Source organism: Dermacentor variabilis, chromosome 8 (assembly GCF_050947875.1).
Source record: "Dermacentor variabilis isolate Ectoservices chromosome 8, ASM5094787v1, whole genome shotgun sequence".
In the NCBI taxonomy this organism is placed as follows: Eukaryota; Metazoa; Arthropoda; class Arachnida; order Ixodida; family Ixodidae; genus Dermacentor; species Dermacentor variabilis.
In genome coordinates, this window is record NC_134575.1 from 14,228,225 (window position 1) to 14,250,589 (window position 22,365).

Below are 22,365 nucleotides of genomic sequence, written 5' to 3' on the forward strand. Positions count from 1 at the left end.
CATTGTTGCAATGTACTTTTCTGAGCTGATGCCGTGCGGGTGGTGCATCGTACGGGAACCACTACTGCTTATTAGGTGCCACTACAATGGACGAACGCATCAAAAGCTCGCAACGAGCATTCATGTAGAGCAAGATAAAGACTTCCTTATTTCACAAGGCTGCACGCAGTCATACATTGTACTAAATGAAACAATGTTCCTCACCCCCCAAACAGCGTGCGGTTGAGTACTAGAAGCAAAAGCAAATACCACGACGATCAGCACAGTCGGTGTAACGCGTTCCAGCTATCATTCAAAACGGGCGCTCCCAAACCCAAAACCGGCAATGATTTTCAGGTTTTAATACCAGCCGCTTGGCGCGCTACAGTGAGTTCGGCTCCTGGGCTGTATGGGACTGTTCGCTCTTGCTCAATGTCTTTATCTATGGTCAGACAACAAAGCTCAGGATGGATGGATGGATGCCATGAGCGTCCCCTTTGGAATGGGGCGATAGGTCGCCCCACCAAGCTCTTGTTATTACATTGCCTGATGCCATACCTATGTTCAGAAGAAAAAAAGAAGAAAAGAAAAAATCCCACGATGAATTCTCATAACCAAGCTTTCGGAACCCCTATTGTGAACTTTGTTTTTTTTTACAACTCCCTTGTTTGTCGTTTCCCTACTTTTCGTCCACCAATCTTCCAGTTGCCGCTTACTATTCTCCATTGCGGACATGTTTACTTTCCCCTTGCTCTCGCTGAACCCAAGGGCTTCAAGGAGACCAGGGACGCCTAAATCGGCCGCTGGGTAGATATCTTTATATTCTAATAGAACATGCTCCATCGTTTCCTTGCTTTACCGCAGCAAGCACATGCTTGTTCTTCCTTCTTATATCTCGCTTTATAAGTACGTCTTTTAAGGCATTCTGATCTCGCTTGAAAACAAATGAGCTTCCCTTTGAGTTATCATAAGTTGTTTCTTTCCTGATTTCGTTTATCCTCTGAAGTAGTTCCTCAAAGGAGATTTCGATTCCATTGTTGCCATTCACGAGATTAGTTTTTCTTGCCATTTTGCTTACCATAGAGGTCACATATTTGCAGGTAAGCTTCCTAGTTCTTTTCCTCCACTGTGAATCAATGTTTTTCCGGTACAGATACCTGAACACTCTCCCAGCCCGCTTACATTCTTCCATATTCCTTAGTCGTTCTTCATACTCAGTTTTACTACGAGCTTCCCTCATTTCAAAACAAGCTCAGCCCATATCACCTTGCACATCTTCACTCGTAGTCTTCCCGTGAGCGCCCAATGCGAGGCGACCCACTGACCATTTGGATGGATAGTTGGGCGTATTGGTTAAGCATGATCTGAAGCGAAGGCGCTAAAACGACGGACGACAAAGAGGAAGGAGCCCTGTGTGTGCGTGTGTTTCTTCTTTGTCCTCCGTCGTTTTAGCGCCTTCGCTAAAACGACGGAGGGCAAACGACGGAGCTTTTCATTTTTTTTTCCTTTCCGACGAGCATGTTAGCTTGTCTTCCCGCATTTCTATCGTTATTACACTTGGAAGCTCACCGTATTCCCACTCTTTCCTTGGCCACTTTCCAAGTTCTTCCTCGCCTCTTGTGAATATATTTTTCATTTGATCGGCATTAAGATTTGGACTGGCCATTTGGCACTGCTTGCTCTCTTTCCTAATCATATATCCCATTTTTAGAATGATGCGTCCATGGTCGCTCTCTATACTGCTATATGGTTCCTCGTCAATGAGCATTTCTCTCAACTTATCATGAATTCCTTCTGTCATCAGACAGTAATCTATGGTCGAGTGCCGGTTTCCCACTTCCCACGTGATCGGCCCTGCACACTTAGGCCCTGTATTCTTGATAACGAGGTAATATTTCCAACTTTCCATTGTTGTCAGTATAACCATCTAGATCTTGTATGTGGGCATTCATGCCAACTAATAAGATCATTTCGACAACACTCCCAAAAACTCTTAACATCGGCACTTAGACATTCCTCAAACTCTGGAGTCTTCTCTCTGCAATTATTTCCGGTCCACAAATACGTTACGCCCAGCCAAGTTTTCTTTCCACTCATTGTATATGATAAACAAAGATGCTCTAGACATTCTTAATTACCTCTTTTTTATTTGCCTCCCTGATGAACGAGCATTCCCAATCCCCCTCTCTTTCTTTCTAATTTAGTTTCGTAGCACGCTTCCCAAATATAATTCTCAATCCCTGGCTGCTCTTCGGAGTAGCTAAGGTGCGTTTCTGTAGGCATATAGACCCCTATTTGTTCTCTACTTAACTGCTCCTCAATTTCTGCAGACTTTTCCTTTCTTCTGCCGCCCTGCATGTTTATGTCGCCAGTTGCACGGCGAGCTCTCTTTCTTGTTTTCCTCCTTTTTCTCTTATTGACAGAGATGCTGTTCCGAGATTTCCCTAGGCGTCCTTCTTCATTATTGCTTATACTGGCCTCCTGATCGCCCGTGGGCCCCCGAAGAAAAAAACCACGCGACCCGCAAGTTGCTAGCCCACTTCTCGTCCAAGCCTGTGACTGAAGTAGACCGCGTCTTGTTGGAAACCACCACACCTTCTCACTTCCCTGTTTACTTCTACGACCTCAAAACCTTTCTCTCGGCTCATGTTCCATATCGCCTCATTAGCAGCCACTACGGCTCTTTGTATGTTACTGTCACGTACAGGTACCTCTGGCACCGCGCACCCCACGACCTGCACCTGAGGGGACAGCTCGCACAAGTCGTCTACCACCTTCGCCAAGCGCTGAGCTAGTCCAGTCTTTTTTCTGTTTAGGACGTCATTTAGCTCACCTGCTACTTCGACAAGGTGACGTCCGTGGGCATTTGCCGCGAGCTTTGCTTTTGCTTGCTCCATAACAGCGCCCAATGTTTGTCCTGGAAACGGCCCTACCGCCACTCTTCGGTAACTTTTCACCCTCTACACAATTGTCTCTGAACACCAAGCCAGGTTTGAGTTGCCGGCGATAATCACCCTTTCACTCTCTCCTACTGCCGAGGCCTCTCCCTGCTTCCTTATGCCCCAACCACTGGCACTCGCCGAAAGCTTCGGCGCGCGCTGGCAAGCGAACGCGTCGCTTCGCTTCGGCTGGAGAGAAAGGGCGCGCAACCACTGGAGACAAGCTCTGACGCGCGCCGAAGCTCGCTCCTCGGCTGCGGCGCACTGTTGCTGGGCTATTCCGTCTTCATCCGTCAAAGTCCGGCCTAAAACAGCCTGCTGTAAACTAAGCTTGAAACAATAAGTTAGTGATCTGTATGTGCTTTTAGATATAAAAAACACGTTTGAATAATGAATATACACCTGTCGCATCATTTTTTTTATTTTTGAAGTAACAATAGTGTACAAAATATCGACATCAGCGCTCGCGCGTCGTCTGTCTGCAAGATCGCTTTGCGAACACACCCACACGACGATGCCATATATCAAAAACTGTTGCACCATTTCATTTTTTGGTAGCTTATTGCACAGCCAACTATGTAAGAATTGGGCGTGCAATGTATAACTGAAAAAAATCTGTGTTGGAAATATTGCCACGTAGTAGTGACGGTAAATAAATAGTGCCGGCTCAATCGCAACGATAGCGGCGAGCAATGTCGGCAATCGTAGAAAATCTCATCTGCGGGTCAAGCGCGTCGGTTTGCATACGGCAGTCGTCGAAAGTTACAGCCTATTCGCTGGTGCCCGCGCGCCTTCCAGAAATTACAACACAATTCGTGTCGCGTATGCAATCAGATTAGCAAGGTTCGTCGACAACAGACAGAACCATCGATAACATTCGCGAAACTTCCGATACGTTCAGGCGCATCCTGCACCGAGCGATAACGTTTAACATTTTTTAGCCGGTGAAATACGGTAACCGGATACAGATAAAGCATCTGTGTCAATATAATTATGCTTGTTGGTGCATGAGAGAAACGTGAAAAAGTGGGTTCTGAGAAAATCAGCAAAACAGAATTGAAACACCTGTAGCACTCACAAAAAAAAAAGAATAGCTAAAATGTATGTAATTCGTATCTTCTCTCCCCCCAATTCTTGATTCTGCCAAATCTAGCCCATGGAGCACCTCTATTATTCTAGATTGTTTTGATGCATCAACACCGCATCCGGAGGCCTCCACATTGAGTGTATTGCTACAAAACATTTTCACAGTGTAAGGGCCATGTTCTATTGTAACTGGTTTCCACATATCAAGTTTGCCTTTCTTTACATTAATGAAATGACATACCGTCAGATAATACAAGCTTGAGAATTAGAGGGTTTTAATAGGAGTCTTTCGTTGCCCTTTGCCAAGTCGTACCATTGAAGCACTTATTCGAATGCATGGGAGCAGCTCATTTGCATAGTATAAGAAATATATAAACAGGTTATTTTCACAATTTATACACTTCGTCACCACAAAAAGAAAAATTGCAGTTTATTGTTTTCAGCCTGCTATGATGTTTTGACTGAGAAAGATATATTCAATTTGTTCTGCGAGGCACGCAATAATTGCTGTGGCATATTATTTTATTGCACAACACTGCATACAGTAGCCAGCCATTATTAAAACTCAGAAGAAATTAATAGCACAATGCATATGATCAGGCACATAGCAAATTATTGCACTTTCTTAATTCATGCCAGAACGACGACCACAGGCGTCCTTCTCCAACAAGGTCAGCATCCATCGTGCCTCCTTACCATCGGGCTTCACACCCTCAGCACGTTCAACCTCAGCTTTGTGGTGTTTAAAACAACCTCAAGTGTGTCTTACGGTTCCAGGGATAAGAAAGAAGACCGTCCTGCCTACCTTGGCCTTGAAGCAAGCAGCTCTGGATTGTTTGCACACTTTCTACTTTGATCGAGTCCACATATATACGGATGGTTCTTCCACTCAGACCAGCTCCACCAGCGCAGTGGTTATACCATCACGATCACTAAGCATCCAATACAAGATTTCTCACTTGACAACATCGACCGGTTCGGAGCTTGTTGCCCTCCGAGGTGCCGTTGATTATATTAATAACCAACCGGCTAATCGGTGGGCAACATCCTGCGATTCAAAGGCGGCCTTACAATGTCTCCTGTCATCTCTTCATCGCGGGTCATGTGAACAACGCGTGTCGGAGATGCGAGAAATGCACCATCACATGATCATGAAAGGACACGACGTCGTGTTTCAGTGGCTGCCTGGTCATTGCGGTATCTCCGGCAACGACCTCGCTGACGAAGCTGCTAGGAAAGCCCACGAAGGAGCAACCCTCGTTTCTGTACCTTTATCGCGGACCGACGCAGCCCAACACTTAGGCAAGCTAGCGCACTCTTTTGACATTGGAAAAGTGGCACACACCTGAATTCACTCAACATCGATTGCATTCCCTCGATCCCTCTATGCAACTGCGGCTGTTACCAGGTCTTCTGCGAAATGAGGAAACAGTGCTGTGCCGCTTACGTTTGGGCGTCGCATTCACCAGTGCATATGCATTTTTGATTGGAATGGCTGATAGCGCCGAGTGCAATGCCTGCGGTGTCGAGGAAACCATAGAACACCTAATGTGCTACTGCCCATCTTTTGAAGATGAAAGGCAAGACCTCTGCAGAGCTCTCAATCAGCTAGATGAAAAGCCGTTCATCTTGAACAAGATCTTGGGACCATGGCCTCGCATATCGCAGCTACAAAAGGCCACAAAAGCGCTGTTGCAATATTTGAAAGATACCGGATTGAGTCAGCGTCTGTGATCCAGACTGAGTGACCGACTGATATCCCCAGTGGACTTTCTCTTCTTTTAATCTTTCTGTCCCCCTTTCCCCAGTGTAGGGTAGCCAACCGGGCTCAGTCCTGGTTAACCTCCCTACCTTTCATTTATCATTTTCTCTCTCTCTTCTTAATTCATGCCCTTTCTTTAATTGCACGAAAGCTACTGCACTAAGATAGTATACTAGTACATACTTAAAAAGCACAATTTTATACTACGATAATAATCAATCCTTCAAATTTTTATTGTAGTGCCCAGGAACAGCTAGAGAGCCTTTGTACTGGTGCACTTAACGAGCACTATGTGAGACAAAATGTGGAGAAAACATGAATGTAGTAGACAAAAAAATGGAAGATAAACAAATAGGGAAAAAAGGAAACGCGGAAAAGTAAAAGGGAGTTAATCCTACGTGATTATCTACAGATACACAAAACACAGGAAATGAACTCTGAAGTATGTTTTGGAGTCAAGTCTTATTAGCACAATCTTGTAACAAGCCCAGACAACGAATGTGGAATGCTACCTGGTATACTGTTGCGGCACAAACAAATGCATATGATCAAGAAGCTTTAAGGAATGTATAATGTCATGGACCACCTTATACAGGAACAAGAGGTGCGATTAATTAAGACTTGAATCTAGAGGTGCGAGTTGAAGTATAATTGAGAAGGCTCAATTGTGGTCGCCAGAATGGCAAAAGTGGTGCTTGAAGATAGACATCAATTTATTCTGGATGCGGTCAATGAGGTCAGAATTAGATTTGCTCATTGCACCCCCCTCCTACAGAGGCATACTCTAGTAGTTGGAGGCACACAGCAGAATTTCAGAAACACAACAGGTGAGTGGAAATCGTGCAATATACGGCATGCAATTCCAAGAGCGTGAAGGGCATCTTGTGTAATTATCTATACGAAGAAAAGCTTAGCATTTTGTCGAAGTACACACCTAGATCTTTCATTTCATCCATCCTAAGGAGTGGAGCATCATGTAGAGTGTATCAAAATTTCGCATGGTGCGTTTTGTGCATATAACTTAATGCCATAGTGTTGGAAGCATTTAAGAGTACTTATTGTTTCTGCACCAGTTTGAGAGAGAAAAAATGTCTTTTTGGAAGTCGATGCAGTGGTGAACACTGTTGACAGTCTGAAATAGTTTTAAGTTGTCGGCACACAAAGTCATGCTGTTCATTTATTAAAATGCTCTTAGCACTAACAGAAAGTGAGGAATCAAATATCAATTCAAACACCTGACGCACTGAAGAGGATAGATATAGGTCGGCAGTTAGTAACTGCACATCTAGCACCTGATTTGTGCATGGGCAATGTTCATGCTACCTTCCGAGTACTAGAAAAGGTACTAGACTTTAGGGAACTATTGAAGATGCTTGTGAGAACGAGGAACAAGTATGCTTCCATACGTCTTAAACCCTTTCAGACACCACTTTATCCCATTGACTGAAAAGTTGCTTTCACCACATCTCTTACATCCTCAGAATCGTAGAAAGTGTACAGCTGCAGCAAATATTAAGAATTTTCAATTGTTTAGCGAGTTTTGTCAAGTTTACAAAATTTTGACTCCATGCGAAAACTCACTACAGGAACACAAAATATGAAAACATGTACTATTTCGTGTTTTGAAAAGCTTGAAAAGCACTTATCCAGCCACTTGACAATTATGCCTGGTGCACGACATTGTAAAAAACAATGAAAGAAGTGAACCCGCTACATACAACATACTGACACAGAGCAACAACACCCAGCCGTCTACGTTCCCACTCATTTTGTTCAAACATTCTGCACATTATTCAAAATTGCAGCACAGTTCCAATAATAAGTGTTTCAAGATGTATGAAACACATTTTAAGTACCATTACTTTCATCAGTGCTTTTGCTATTGATACACGCTCCTGCTGTGCCCAATTGTGTAGACAGCGTCTCAAAGGGTTAAGCTCTGTGGAGGAAATACCATCAACACCACAAGAAAGGGAAAGATTAAGGCAAAGTTTAAGGCATTTCGTATACTTGGAAACGAGGTTTTCATTGACTGTTAGCATACACTACGCCAGACTGAGAAGGAAGGTTACTTGAAGCATATTTCACACCATATAGCAAACAGAAATGTTCTGCAAAGGCATCAGCAGTGTTCGAGACAACACCACTATTTTCATGAAGAAGACGTACATCTTTGGCACTCCGTTTAAAAGAAAGAGCCCACAAAGCTCCAGAAATATTTTGAATTATGTGTCGCGCTGGCTTCAACACAATCAATGTGGTCAAAGTGATGATTCTAATAATAATAATAATAATAATAATCTTAGTGGTAACTTGGCACACTAGACTAAAGAGAAGGCTGATGCCTGTATGTTAGAGCATCTGATAACCAGCCATCTAAAGCAGGAATTTGCAGGATGCAGAAGACACTTCCTTCCCCTCCACGTGCACACACACTTGCTCAATAACACAGCACGGCACACACGCACACATTCGACAGGTGCACAACACACAGGAGTGCCAATGAAGTCTGGTTCCAAGGAAGGAGAATCCAAATCGCCAGGGGGGTGGAGAGAAAGCTCTGCATGCCAGATATAATCATGGAGTTGTGGTGTCGGGCCATAGAGGCGTGATGAGGGCTCAGGCTGTGCTGACCACTTGTTCAGACGAACTGAAGAAAGATTAGTGCTGTCCAGAGAGACGTCAAACACCCTGCAGTATAGACTAGTGCAATGTTGTGTTGGTATTGCAGGGTGTGCTACTTGAGGGGTTTGAGGCAATCCTCGAAGGCTGGCATGAGCTTGTGACAACCGAAAAGACAGGAGTAAAGGGTGCGTATTGTCCGGCGCTGAACAAGCTTAAGTTTGTTAGCGTCGCGAGTTTGGTATGGGAACTACACTGATGAGCAGTACTCAAGTCGTGACAGAATGATAGAAGTGTAGAGTGCTCGGAAAACCTTAGGTCATCAGGGAAGGGAGACACGGGACACAAACCCAAGAAAGGGCCGGTGCTTACATACAGTACTGGTGACATATGCGGAAAAGTTGAGAGAACAGCTAAATGCTACACCCAGAATGGGAAGGGCCCGAACAGTCTTTACAGAAGTGCCTCCAAGGAAGAAGGTTGGACGTGCAGCAGTTTCGTTGTGGCTGATACGCATGGCAGCACTTTTTACGGTGCTACTACGAAGTTTGATATTGTAGGCCCAGTCGTTCACCTTTACGGAATGTATTTATTGTAAGCGCATATGCTGTGCTGCATCGGCATATTGTTGTTGTGGAAGCGTTAACTTGTTAATCAAACACATTCTGCGCAGATGCATTAGTAACTTGGTTTTGAGTAGATCTTTGTCCTGACTACAATTTATAGTATCGCAGCAAGAAACATTTTAGTAGGGGCTGAAGGCATACTGACTGCACAAAACAGTGATGACACCTTTTCACCTTCCCCACAATGCACTCACACCATCTACACTTTCCATAAGCAAAAAGTGAGATAAAAAATCAATTACAGTTTCATTGACTCAGTATTTGCTGCTTCTGAAGCGGGCATCGAAGCAATCGTGGCATACGTTGCTACATGCATAGGTCTTGCATGATGCAGGTCCTGCTATGTACTGCACACAGGGCACACGTTGCAAACAGATAATTTCTTTTTGCAGTGCTCAACTATAACGACACACTGACTCAAACATGACTGCGTTGTCACGTATGCTTCAGTGCGTCAGTGTTCTTGATTGCTATACGAGCGATTTATGCCCAACTAGCCCAAAAGACGGACGCACTAGAATGAAGTGAGTGAATGAGTATAGTGAACTTGTACTGAACTGGATTCACATGCCGAATAGAAGAGCGCAGTGTCAGCTGAAACAGGCGGCACGGCTGATTATGTAAGTACTTCCAACAGTTCGGCTACTAGTGTATTTCGCTTTCGGAAGTTATCTTTACCACTGGAAACAGCGCAGAGCTTGCCCGTTAAACTTGAGTCAACCGACACCACACGAAACACGCCGCGGTTGACCAACCCAACTTCCACACGGTTCATTCACCACATCACAGGTCACACGAAGTCAAGAGTGCCATATTTTAAATCACTGCAGCGCCAAACGGACCTGAAAATTCATTTCCTTCGACAGAGTTTCTCAGGTGAGTTCGTTCACTCGCCAGTTACGAACTCGATGGACGCGCTAGGCCTACGCGTAACGTAAACAACACCGGCGATAGGCGAGTGTTGATTATCCAGACTTCGGAGCTCGTAAACATGTTTTGAGCACAACAAAATACACACACAACAAGCACGGACGTTGCGGCAATCGTGATTCGGTTGGCTGTTTTAGCAGACGATCGCACTGAGCCCGGTGGAACCCAGTGGGCAGGTTGGATTAGTCGGCGTCGTTCGAAGTCGCTTCGGATCCACGTCGCACTTCCACAACCCACGGTCGTCGGTCGGTTGATCGTTTCGTTGTCGGCCTACTTTTACAACACTGTCTTTCAGGAACACTGTCGCGCGCGTCGTGCGTCCAAAACACTCGGACGATCGTTGGTGCCGGCGTCTCCGCACGGTCGGCCATTACAGGCCTAGCAGCCGGAGGCTCCGCAGCCTCCGATTGGTTTACGCCTGCGAGGCGTCGCAGCCTCCCATTGGTGCACGCCGGCGCAGCTTCGCCGCGCGCCGGCAAACTTCTAGCATCGGCAGTAGACATAATCGCTGCGCGACGTTCCGCTTCAGCGAGTTCCCGACCGACGCTTTGACGCATTTGACCCTTCGGCGCGCGCCGAAGCTTTCCAGCGCGTGCCAGTGGTTGGGGCATTATATCACCCTTTTCTGTGTGATTTAGACTTGACAAGGGGTATTGACCCCTGCGTCCTGCTTTTCCTTTGCGGACGCATCAAGGCAGGTGCAGCTCTTTCCCGCTAGCTCCTACCCATGTTGCCTGCATTCTATGTGCTTTGTTGACACGCTCTCTCTTATCACGTCGGGAGACTGCGTTCCATTGTCAAGTCCTTGCTCGTTCACAATGGGGCCTTTCTTTTTATTGAAGTGAATGTTAGGAGAGGTTGGCGCCTTTATGGTGGCACCGGCTACTCCTTGTCACTTGGCAAACGAAACAAATTTGCGTAAAAAGGAAGAATAGCGACACAAAATATAAGACTCAGTAGAACACCGGATCAATAAAAAGATGTACAGTCCAACAGTACATGAGTCGCAAAGTTCTGTGCATTAGTTCAGTCAACGTACGATATATAAAGTTAGATGTTTTGAACAACCAAAAAAGGAAGAATAGCGACACATAATACAACACTCAGTAGAACACCGGATCAATAAAATATATACAGTCCAACAGTACACGAGTCGCAAAGTTCTGTTCAGCTTTTCCTCGGCTGCATGAAGTCTTTTTTCTATTGCCTTCCGTACATCACACTCCATGTATAGCTCATTTATGAGCTCTTCGACCTGTCTGACAAGCTCAACCTCGAAAGCATCCATTTTCTTCAGCCTAGCATCGATATCACAGCGTTTGTCGATTGACTCGATTTCCTTCTCAATCTCATCCGTCCCATCGTCAACCTTGAGGGACTCCCCGCACACTGCACGCTTTGCCGTCTTTCTTGCCATGTGTTGCACTTGGGTTTTTCTAATACAAGCACCGAAGCATTCAGACCCCGTGTATTCTAGCAAAGGCCGATACGCACATAATCTAAATCCTTATAATTCTGCAAAGTAGTTATCACCATTGTTTTAGACACAATAAATGCCACACAGATTTAAGAAATGACACGTGTTCACACGTGTTCAAACGCGCGGCCTCACTCTCACTGATGTAACAAAACAATTTTCCCGATACCAATACATACATACTACAACCACTAATAGCTAATAGCCTTGTGACATCCAAACTACTATTTAAAGGTTTGCAAAGACTGAACGCCCATACGCGGTTGCACGTGCTGAAACATGGGGCGCGAAAGGATGCTATGACTATCCTGCAAAATCAAATATACGCGAAACACACCCGCACCGACGGCGAAGAAAAAGAAAAGTAGCCAATTACTATTTAAAGGACAAAATATCAGCAAATCAAAAACAGAAGCAAGCTCTAAGCATGCATAAAAAACATGTTTTCTTCGCCGGCACGGTGCCCTGGACGATCAGAGAGTAAGAGAAGGGCAAGAAGGCGCCATCTCGCGGCGTTAAAAAACTAGCGTGCGTTTTTCACGACGTCTTTTCTTAGACATACGTACACGCGAAAAACAGTTGGTGGAGCCAGCCTAGAACAATTATGGGCTGGTAGCGCCATCTCGCGCGGATTCTGGAAAACTAACGTGCTGTTTTAGTGACGTCGTTTCGTGACGTATGTGCACAAGAGACTTCTTGGTGGAGCCCAGAATAAAGCACTTTCTTGTTGAAATGTGTAGCAAAATTTATGGCTGCTTCGACAAAATGATCTTTCATCAGGAGAACCGAGCCAGAAAGAGGAACGATTCAGCAGCAGTCGCCGCGAGGATGGACTGCTAGAGGCCATGGTGAGAACACGGCTGTGCGCACGCCAGAGTATGGATATACGCAAATCGTAACCGAAGTTCAAGAAAACCGACAGCTAATTAGAATCTGTGAACACTGGCCGCGGCGCGCTAGCGCAAATGCTATAGCGGCGGCTGTAAGAAACGAGAGCGTCTCCTACGCGCGAGCCTCGGAGGTAGCGGACGACGCACACGCGAACACGTGATCGAGCGCTTGGAGGCAACCAAATCAAGTTGCGCGCATCGGTGAGCGGGAACACAATTTGAAATTTGTTTGGGCGGCTCCATCGAGCTGGCAGCACCTCTCGACAACCTGTGGTATTGAATGCGCGCGAAATTTAAAACGCAATATGGGCGCCGTGCAAGTCCAAAACCATGCGGGATGGATCAGTGCGCCGTACACGTGCGTCAAGAGTCCGAAATACTTAGAGTGGTAAATTTTTATGCGAATTAGTCGACAAAACCCAATGACAAGACCAGAGGCAGCGATCACAAAGGTACGTATACACAATGTGAACTTACCAGTCAAGAAGTTTATCCATGCACGACGAAACTGCTGAATGGTATTCAAGCTCTCCTGAAACAGTGACTCAGTACTGCTGTTGGTTCGACCCTTCTGCTGCAGATTGGATTTTAGGCCAAACGCCGATCGAATGATGACGTCGGCCGTTAGCCTCTGGAAGAGTTCACGAAACTCGATGGCTTTGTTCTTCGACCGCAGTGCCTCGATGGCATCGAGGAGCTCGTTGCTGCCGTCGTCCATTAGGCTCATCATCTGAGAGCAGAACGGTGCTGTTACTTGTCGCTTTTCTCATGCAGTAGCACAAAAAAGATCCTTCGTAGATGTATGAAAATTTGAGCAGCTGACAAATGAAAGGGGGTGAAGCTTTATAAGCAAGTTCTCACATCATCTGCCTCAAGTACTAGGGTCTTGTTCGCTAGCTGTTCTCTGTGGGGATTCATCACCAGCGTCCTGGTCTTCCAGCCTCCTGCCTTCCAGGCTACGGTGCTCGCGACCACAGCATCAGCTTTAACCACCACTGCCATGCGTACTCCTACCTTATTTCCGACGTGTAGCGGGCGAAACGCGGCCAGAGAAACAAAAATTGCGAATTGGTGCTGATAACCTCCGTCCATTACGCAACGCGGGAACCCATTTCTAAAGGAAAATCAAAAATTCAAGAATGAACAACTTTGTGTTAGCCTTTCCTTTATTGTGTTTAGCGTTAAATTGGGAACAAGCTACAAGCTTATGGAGAAGATGAAGACGAAGTGATCGCTAATGGTAAAAAACATTAAGTGGCGGTTATTGGAGAGAAGTTGCGGTAAGTGGAGAGAAATGCGTTAGCATTACGCGGCACTTCTTTGAAGGTCCTAGATCGATGGTTTAAACCCCGTTCGGCACACCGGCAAAGCGTTTTTCTTGAGCTAACTGGGCACACGTCCTGTATCTTCGTGAAGCGAACTGGAACTGGCTACGTTCGATAAGAAGGCTGCAGAAATGAATGCAGTTCTTCTTAATAGAACATTGCACTCACTCACACTGAACCTGCCATAGCTTTAGCACTAGTCTCCTTGTTTAAATTCAGTTTCGTATGCCCACTTTCCCGATTGCAGCTATAGACGTGCTGGTCCCGTCGCTGCCTACCTTTTTCATGTTCCTCGTCGTAAAGGCTGGCGTAAGGAGGCTGCGCATTTTCTTCCAGCGGTCGCCATCCGCGTTGACCAAGCTTTGCTTGTTGATCGGGTGGCTCCGCGCAAAGCCTGACGACATCTGCAAACGTTCTTGCGTCACCATTCGTCTCGCGACACTGTGAACTGCTGAGATAGCTTAGCATAGTATGGCCGTGAGTCCGCGGATGTAATGGAGTAACGGGCCATGGAAACTGCTCGTGTGCACCAACGTGGCACATCGCAAACTTTAAATGTATAGAATGAGAACTGGTTTCTTTGCAGATTACTATTTTCGTTAGCCTGCAACGTATTGCGCAGATAAAGTTGATAGTATGACGGAAGCCCGTCTGGTAGGGATGCACACTTAGAAGGAAGGGGTCCGGACAGCGACCAAAATGGTTTAAAATATATATTTACGTTCGGGCTCCCCTACGGAAGCCTTGTCCACAATCTTGTGAACAAGGCTTGTGAACATTAACGCTTATAAAATGTTTTAAGGAGTGTACTAATTACCTTAGTTTCTGAATGTATACTGCTCGTTCGCAAATTTTTGCATATGGTAGCACTTGGTGTAGCGAAGTAAAAAGAATCGACCACACAGCGCGCAATATTTATTGCTTGTGATTGCTTCTCACATTTGCAACTCTTTTTCTAATGCTGAAGCAAGCATTTTTATACAATTGAAACATTCGTTCGCGAATAGAAAATCGCGAAAGTGTCTAAAAGTCATTGATGAATAGTTCTCACCGATGCCATATGCCGGTAGGGACAGCTAGCGCTTTGAGTGAATTAAATCGCCTACTTGAGCAAGTAAAACATTAAACAAGAAGTTGGCCGTAAAGGTGAGACAAAATAAAGCTTTTTCAAAGTGATGCCCGTAGTACATATAATCTACATAGCTGGTTTTAATGTTTGCAGTGCAACGCTTTATGGACGGCGTTTGAAAACTTTCAGTGTGCGATTGTGAGCCGAATTCTAAACGGGCCTATTTGATCAGCCCTCTAAGAGAAGCTGGAAGTATTGTTATACTCACTCCTCGACTTGTAAAATTGTGGAAATCCTTTATTTGGATCTTTTTGATTAGCTCAGGATCTTTCACAATGAGAAACGGATGAGCACCGTTGTAGAAGCTGCAAAAAAAAAAAGAAAAAAAAACGAAAATCATGCCACAATGCAAAATTACGTGGAGAAGGCTTTTGCTCTATAATGTATCCGGTTTTAGTTATGCTTTCATGAAGAGGTACTAGTGCTATGGAAACTGGCAAGTGAATAGTTTATTACTTTCCGTTTCGGTGAACACTATTGCATGGCAGGACCTGTAGAAGGGGACTCACAAGAAGCTTAGGCAACGTGACCACGATAGTGCACATGTGTTAACTGACCAATTCGTGTGCCAACAGTGCCTGAACTTGGTTTGAGTGACCAATGCATTGATTAAGTACTGCAGGCTATATCTGTATCGTTTTTTTCAGACGTCGCGCTTTATGGCAAGTGGTAAAAGGCTAAACAGAAAAATAAGTCTACCATCACGGAAGCGCTTGAAAGCACCGTCCAGGTACACCGCTTTTCTTTAGGGTTACTATGTAGGTCACATTGCTTTAGTTTACAATTCTTCATGCGCATTTCAGAAAAGAAGGGATGAAAAACGACGTACCCTACGATGTCTCCATATTTCTCCAACCATTCTTTGTATTTGACCAGTGTTCCCTAAAAAAGAAAAAAAAAAAGAAAAGCAGCGCAAAAGAAACTGGCGCATTACACGTTTACAAGGCCCCTTAATTTCGTGGCATGACAAAAATGAACCACTCTGCAAATGGCGTTGCATGATGATTAGTTGCGGGAAGTGAGCTTAGGATATGTTGTAGAACATTTTTCATAGATTTCCTGTAAAGGAAAGAAAGAAAACCACTGTCTTACACTCTAACCGTAGCGAATATTTGCCGGTTATTAGAGAGAACACTGAGCTTGCGGCTCCACACAGGCGCTCGTTTGCTGCGAAAAATGCATTTGGTGTAGAGAAAACATTTTTTTTTCAAGTCTGATAGTCGTAGTCCTGCTATCGCCTTGAAATAGATGGGGCTTCGCCGTTTGTGTTTTCTTGTTTTTCATAAACATTGCAGATACAGTAAGTAGAGAAAGCTGGCTTGGCTCTTTCAATGCCTCATCTGCAGCCCTACCCACGTTGTTTGTCTTTGCTATTTCCATAGACAAGTGAGCATAATGAAACAAGCGAAGTATGTGTATTCCTAGAAATCAGGTCATTTGGTTGGTGCACACTTAAAAACCGGGAAAACTGATTTGATACGATCAACACAAGCTGAAATATCATTATCAGCATTTTAAATGGGGCTTGTTGGTTCATCTTTAGATTAAGAACAGGAACAGCGCAACGCACGACGTGCGAGTAAAGAGCACAGGACAGAGCGCTGACTAGCAACCATATGCTCTATTTGCGGAAGCAGCATGTAAAGACATCATTGAATGTGACATAAAGAACAGAAAAAGAGGGATAAGAAGGATAAGCGCCAGCCACGGAGATAATCCAGTTCTTTTGTTGAGAGCGTCAGGGACGCAGAACTGACGCACGCGTCGCCACCAGTGAATATGCAAAATGCCTCAAAGATTTCCCGCGCGCTCCTTTTCACAATATCTGCCACTTATTTCGCACTTCTTAAAGATCGTGGTCCACCAACACGTGTTACGGTGGGCAGCCAGATGACTGTAAGGGTTTCTTTTCAGTGAAGCGGCATGCTCGCGCAGGCGATCATTAATGCACCTCCCCGTTTGCCCGACATAGCAATGTTTACAATCGATCGGCATTTCATAGACGACCTGCGTTAACAATCAATAAAGCCGCGAGCATGACTCCCATAGCAGCTTTTGTGCGCGACAGTAGCCTCCCTGTTGACCATATTGTACAACCCGCTCAGGTTATTATGGGCATTGCCCACGAGCCTCACTTCTGTCTTGGCTGCAATATTCATAATGCTGTGGGAAGCACGGTGTACATTAGGAATGACGGCAAGCCTAGATCTGTAAGGCGGTGACTGCACAGTTTGTTTTCCGGCGTTCTTTAACTCTTTTACAAGGCCACTAGCAACACTGCACAACACGCTGTTCGAGGAGCCTGGTGATGTTAGTCTGTTGACTTGCGCTAAAAATCTCTGTTCAACAGAGTGCTCGCACGAGCGCTTCGGAGCAGCTCGCAAACATGCCTTAGCGATGCCTCGTTTTACAAGTTGGGAGTGTGCAGACGAAAACGGGAGAAGCCCTTTCTTTGAGCAAAACGAGCAGCTCCAGCACGTGTGCTGGAGCTTCTCGCCTCGCTTTTCAGCTTTTCAGCGCAAGTCAACAGACTAACATCAGCAGGCTACCCGACCAGCGTGTTGTGCAGTGTTGCTGGTGGCCTTGTAAAAGAGTTAAAGAACGCCGGAAAACAAACTGTGCAGTTACCGCCTTCGAGATCTAGGCTTTTCCGTCATTCCTTATGTACACCGTGCTTCCCACAGTATTATGAATACTGCAGCGAAGACAGGAATAGTGAGGGTGGTGTGCAATGCCCCTAATAAACTGAGCGGGTTGTGCAAAATAGTCAACAGGGAGGGTACTGTCGCGCGCAAAAGCTACTATAAGAATCATGTTCACGGCTTTATTGACTGTACAACGCAAGTCGTCTACAAAATCCCGCTCGATTGTAAACTTTGCTACATCGGGCAAACGGGGAGGTGCATTAATGATCGCTTGCGCGAGCATGCCGCTTCACTAAAAAGAAACCCGTGACGTCATCTGGCTGTCTACTGTAGCACGAGTGGTTGCACCCCGATCTTTAAGAAGTTCGAAATAATTGGCAGATATAGTGAAAAGGGCGTGCGCGGAAAATTTTCGAGGCATTTTACATATTCACTGGTGGCGACGCGTGCGTCAGTTCTGCGTCCCTGACGCTTTCAGAAGAAGAACAGGATTATCTCCGTTGTTGACGCTTATCCGTCTTGTCCTTCCTTTTCTGTCCTTTATGTCACATTCAATGATTTCTATATGTGCTGCTTCTGCAAATAAAGCATTTGGTTGCTGGTCAGCGCTCTATCCGGTGCTCTTTACTCGCTCGTCCTGTGTGGCGCTGTTCCTGTTTTTATTCTGAAATATCATGCTATTCCTGCAAATTTAACGGGTGCCACTCACTCTTTCTGGTCAGAGTAATAATATGGTTTAAATGTAATTAATTTCAGGGACGTAGCAGTAGCAATTCATCGCAACAAGGACCAGCATGTTCTTTAAAGTGGGTGGTTGTGGCTTGGTGTGTTTATTGGACAATACTTCACGGCAGCAAGTTTTCAACTGTACATTTTCGTTAGAAAGCTGGTGAAGTCTAATTCAGTGTAAAAATGTCCCATCGCCAAAACATATAATTAGTAGATGTATACGCCATTTTACTTGCTAATATTAGTACTAGACTCGTACGGATTACAGAGAAAAAGTAGCCGATTACAATTACTATTAATTCATTCAAAAATGCAATTTCGTAAGGTCACCAGTTAATGTTCCGCGAAAGTAATGGATCAATTACTAAAATGCAGCCGATCACTTTAAAGAGCATACAAACGCGTGGTATGCCCCGACGTTCGACTTGTCGTCCGTACAGCCACCCGAAAAATTTTCTAACGAATTCTGACAAAATGAGGCGTCGGATCCGATACCGCACGAACGACCAATTTCTCGGATATCGTTGTACGATGGCCGGAGTGATCGGAAGGCCGTGACCAACGGCGCAGATTGCAATGCGAAGGCCTACACAGCTGGCGTCGCCGTACAGGCCAGTACCTCGCCGGTCCCCTCGCCCAGCCAACGCGACTGCTTTTATGGTCGCTCACGGTGACATATAAATCATCTACAGGTTTGCTTTCTGCGTGAAATAGAAATACTCAGAAGAGAATCGTGTCGAATGTGCGCCTCTTCCGTAATGCACCTCTTCCGGTGCATTATGGACCGCGAGCAATGATCCGGCGGCATTTCGTCTCGCAGACGGAAAACAGACACCCACCGTCCCAGCGAGGCGTCTCGGCTGGCTTGCAAGCGAGACATTTTGCTTGCTATAGCAGCCAAGACATTGAGAAAACCAGTTTATTTAAGCTCACGCTAATCGTGTTGTCAAAAGTTAGCGCGCTACGACGAGCTGCGCCCAGATCGCAAGCGCAGTCGGCCGCAATTGTACGGCGGCCGGCGAGCTATAGTCCTACCGTCTCATTGGGCGACTTTCGATGGCGGAGAAATGCAAAAACTTGCATTGGGCGCACATTAAAGAACCCCAGGTAGTCAAAATTATTCCCGAGGCCCTCAGTGTCGCATGCCTCACAGTGAAATCGTCGTCCTGGCGCCACCTCCATCAAAAGAAAAAGGAAAAGAAAAGAGAAAAAAAGAGAAGAGGGAGATAGATAGAGAGAGGGGGGCAATGAAAAGGAAAAGAAATAAAAGAGACGGAAAAGAAAAAGCGTCATTCTAGCGTGAAAGCGGAAGCGGCGAACGTGGGCGGTGCTTACGGGACGGTGCTAAAAGGCCTAGAAATATCAATCATCATTTACAGCGCATACAGGCGCTGTAAGGGATGATTGATACCATGGAATACTAACTAGCCCGTACCCAAACCTTGCTTCAGTATATTCCTAGAAATATATCGACGGCGCCTACTGCTGTTTGTAAACATAGGGTAGATCTATATATTCATGCAAGTAATCTAACAGCTTCATGGTTCTTTTCGTCAGCCACAGCTTGCTTGTTTGATTCCCTGCACTTACCACCCTGATGGTAATAGTGTCTATTGCTATTTTTCCCGTGTTCTCATATTTTAAATTAGGTCAAAGAAAATCCAGGCAGACCAGATCTAAGCCACTGTGCTAGTCTGAGCTGTTCGTAACTGTTCTCGATAAATGAATAGAGTCACAGACTACTCACTGGTCAGCCAGCCAGTCAGCTTAAACTTTTGAAATGATGCCGCGATTGTCATTTTCTGTTATCTTTTACATCCTATGATACTAATAATACTTAAATAAATTTTTAGGTGACATAACTGTACTGAAACTGTTATCAAGCCGGTTACATTCTATTAATAATTCTAGTGAGGAACCGTTCTTGAGCGACTTTCGCAAAGAAAACACATCGATGCTTCAAAGTTATGTTGCTTCAGTACCTGTCCTGTTGAGGAACAATGCCATACGACGGCTCAAACATTGTTTCAGGCATTCTAAAAAAAGTGAGCCGGAATGCTTTTTCATAGCTCCTCTGTGAGTCAGGCTTACCTTCTGTATAATTTCAGAGAGATTTCCTGAAAGAAAGCTTGGAGGAGGTCCCGGGATGCCGAGGTCTTTAAAAAAAGACAGCCGTCGCTTGCGTTGTCTGTAAAGCACATAACAAGGTATGCGGCGGACAACCCTAAGCTGGTTAGTTAAATTTACCTGGAAATTATTCCTTTAAGTGCAAAAAAAAATACCATTCAGCAAAGACAAAGAAGCTAAGGCCGTAGTTCTATAGGGATAGAGGCCACAAGTAAACTTAAATGGTAAACTAAAAAAAGAAAGAGATAACTGATGCGAACTGCAAACCGGAGTGATATTTGTCACATAAGGGCAAAATGGCCTTGTTACTGTTATTCTCTTCTTCGTTCAAAAACCGCATTACAGTTGCTTCAGTTTCACATGAGGATGCATGTAGTCTTCAACGTAAAGTACGTTCACCTTAGTGAAACCAGGCTTTCCTGCAAGTTTAGTTTCTCATTCGCACTTTGGGATATTCGTACTTACATGACGAACCATGCAGCAAGCGTAACGATGGCACTGAGGAGAAAGGCTTCCAGCATGGCTTGCGATGCTGACGCCGAGGTCGATTCTACAATACAAGCGCCAACACTTGGGAAGAAACGGGTTACGATTGTCTTTTGTGGCACGTCAAACGTATTTTGCGCTTATGTTCCCGGGAGTGCGACGATAAAAATGCCGCTCCCTTATCTCCCGGCCTAGCAAGCTCTACGGGTAAGCCCTTTTTGATGTCATCATTTGCGAAGTAGTAGGTTCACGGTCTGCAGTAAAGAATGGACACAAGACAGTGGGTACGTTGACGTATTACAAAACGCCTTCTCTCTCATGTCGGTATCTCTAACGATAAGAGCTCGTCGCGGCAGATTTGTATATAGCGCGCAGTATATGCATAACCACGGCGAGGTATCCCTGCTCTCAAAGTGCGTGCCTCTCTAGGGCGACGTGATGAACAGAGGCCTTGGGCAAACGCCACACGTGAAGTAGCCCCGAAGTGCTTTTATTTATTTTACTTCTTTGTTTCTAAACCAGTCAACGTACATGTTGACACATTACAGGGGATGGGCGAAGAATAGAATGGAAAAGTTAAGAATACAGTTTTCAAAACCGTAACGGCAACTAAGTAAACCAAGAGAAAGGACAGAAAAAAAGTTATATTTTAAGAACAAATGGAAAAATGAATTCACGATACCGACCAACTTTCAAAGCATGCAAAAATACACAATAACGAAATCACTATCATCTGGACTAAAGTATTTCGATGTATTTCGCTTGAGTTTACCTTATGTTATAAAAGTCAATGTGCACTTAAAGACTACATGCCCGGATTACTGATGCTCAGTAAAGACGCAAGTAGGCATTTGCACTGAATTGATTTTCATCGAAGGAAATAATTGTTAACAATTGATACTATTCTGACTGGGCGCGTTAATCTTATGTGTTAATGCCGGTTTGCTTGTAACCAGCGTGGCAAGCTAAAAGCAGCAGGAGCCATTAGGGTTGATCAAAACGAAGCACAAACGCGATATTGGTTGGACAGAAAATAGAAATGCTACTAACTCCGGGCACCACACTCGAACATACACGAACTATGCAGACATCTCAGACATCTCGACGCCCGTTATTCGAGGGAGCACAGTGCAATGACTGGCATGAACTAACGAGACGACAAGCCGAAGCCGTCGTATTACTGGCCTTTATAGTGTGCGTCAGGTAATTGACCCCCCCCCCGCCCCTCCACGCTTAGTTTCTTTTCCCAGCAATCACCTCGCCTAACCATGAGTTTGCTTGAAGCGTGGGCTAGGTGAAAAAATAATTCTTACGTGAATTTATTTCTCATAAGACGACCGTCTTTAACTTCTCAATAATGTGAATTAACCATTGAAATCTAGTACACAAAAAATAACAAGATCTTGGTATAGTTATGAAGTCATTCGGAATTGTGCATGAATGTGATTACGTGCGTCCACTAAATACCAAAGCCGCGAAACTTCCTTTATTGCAGGAGCTATAGTAGTTTTACTGGATTCTTGCTTTTAATATTTATTGAATAACTTCTCATAGCCTTTTTTTTGGACAGCTTTTCCAACGAAAGGAACACAGAGTATAACAAGCGATCAATC

The 22,365-nt window shown here is 45.0% G+C and overlaps 1 protein-coding gene across 1 annotated transcript in view; it reads right to left on the reverse strand.

Annotated features, from left to right (window-relative positions):
* LOC142589673 (cytochrome P450 3A5-like) overlaps positions 1–21,931 on the reverse strand; it is a 33,912-nt gene extending 11,981 nt beyond the window's left edge. Inside the window, exons 1-6 of the mRNA XM_075701208.1 lie at positions 20,732–21,931; positions 20,231–20,327; positions 15,595–15,647; positions 14,974–15,070; positions 13,915–14,040; positions 12,789–13,041 (exon numbers count right to left, since the gene is read on the reverse strand). Coding sequence (XP_075557323.1) covers positions 12,789–13,041; positions 13,915–14,040; positions 14,974–15,070; positions 15,595–15,647; positions 20,231–20,327; positions 20,732–20,787 — 682 coding nt within the window. The 5' untranslated portion in view covers positions 20,788–21,931. The remainder of the gene's footprint in view (positions 1–12,788; positions 13,042–13,914; positions 14,041–14,973; positions 15,071–15,594; positions 15,648–20,230; positions 20,328–20,731) is intronic.
* Between the last annotated feature and the right edge of the window lie 434 nt (positions 21,932–22,365).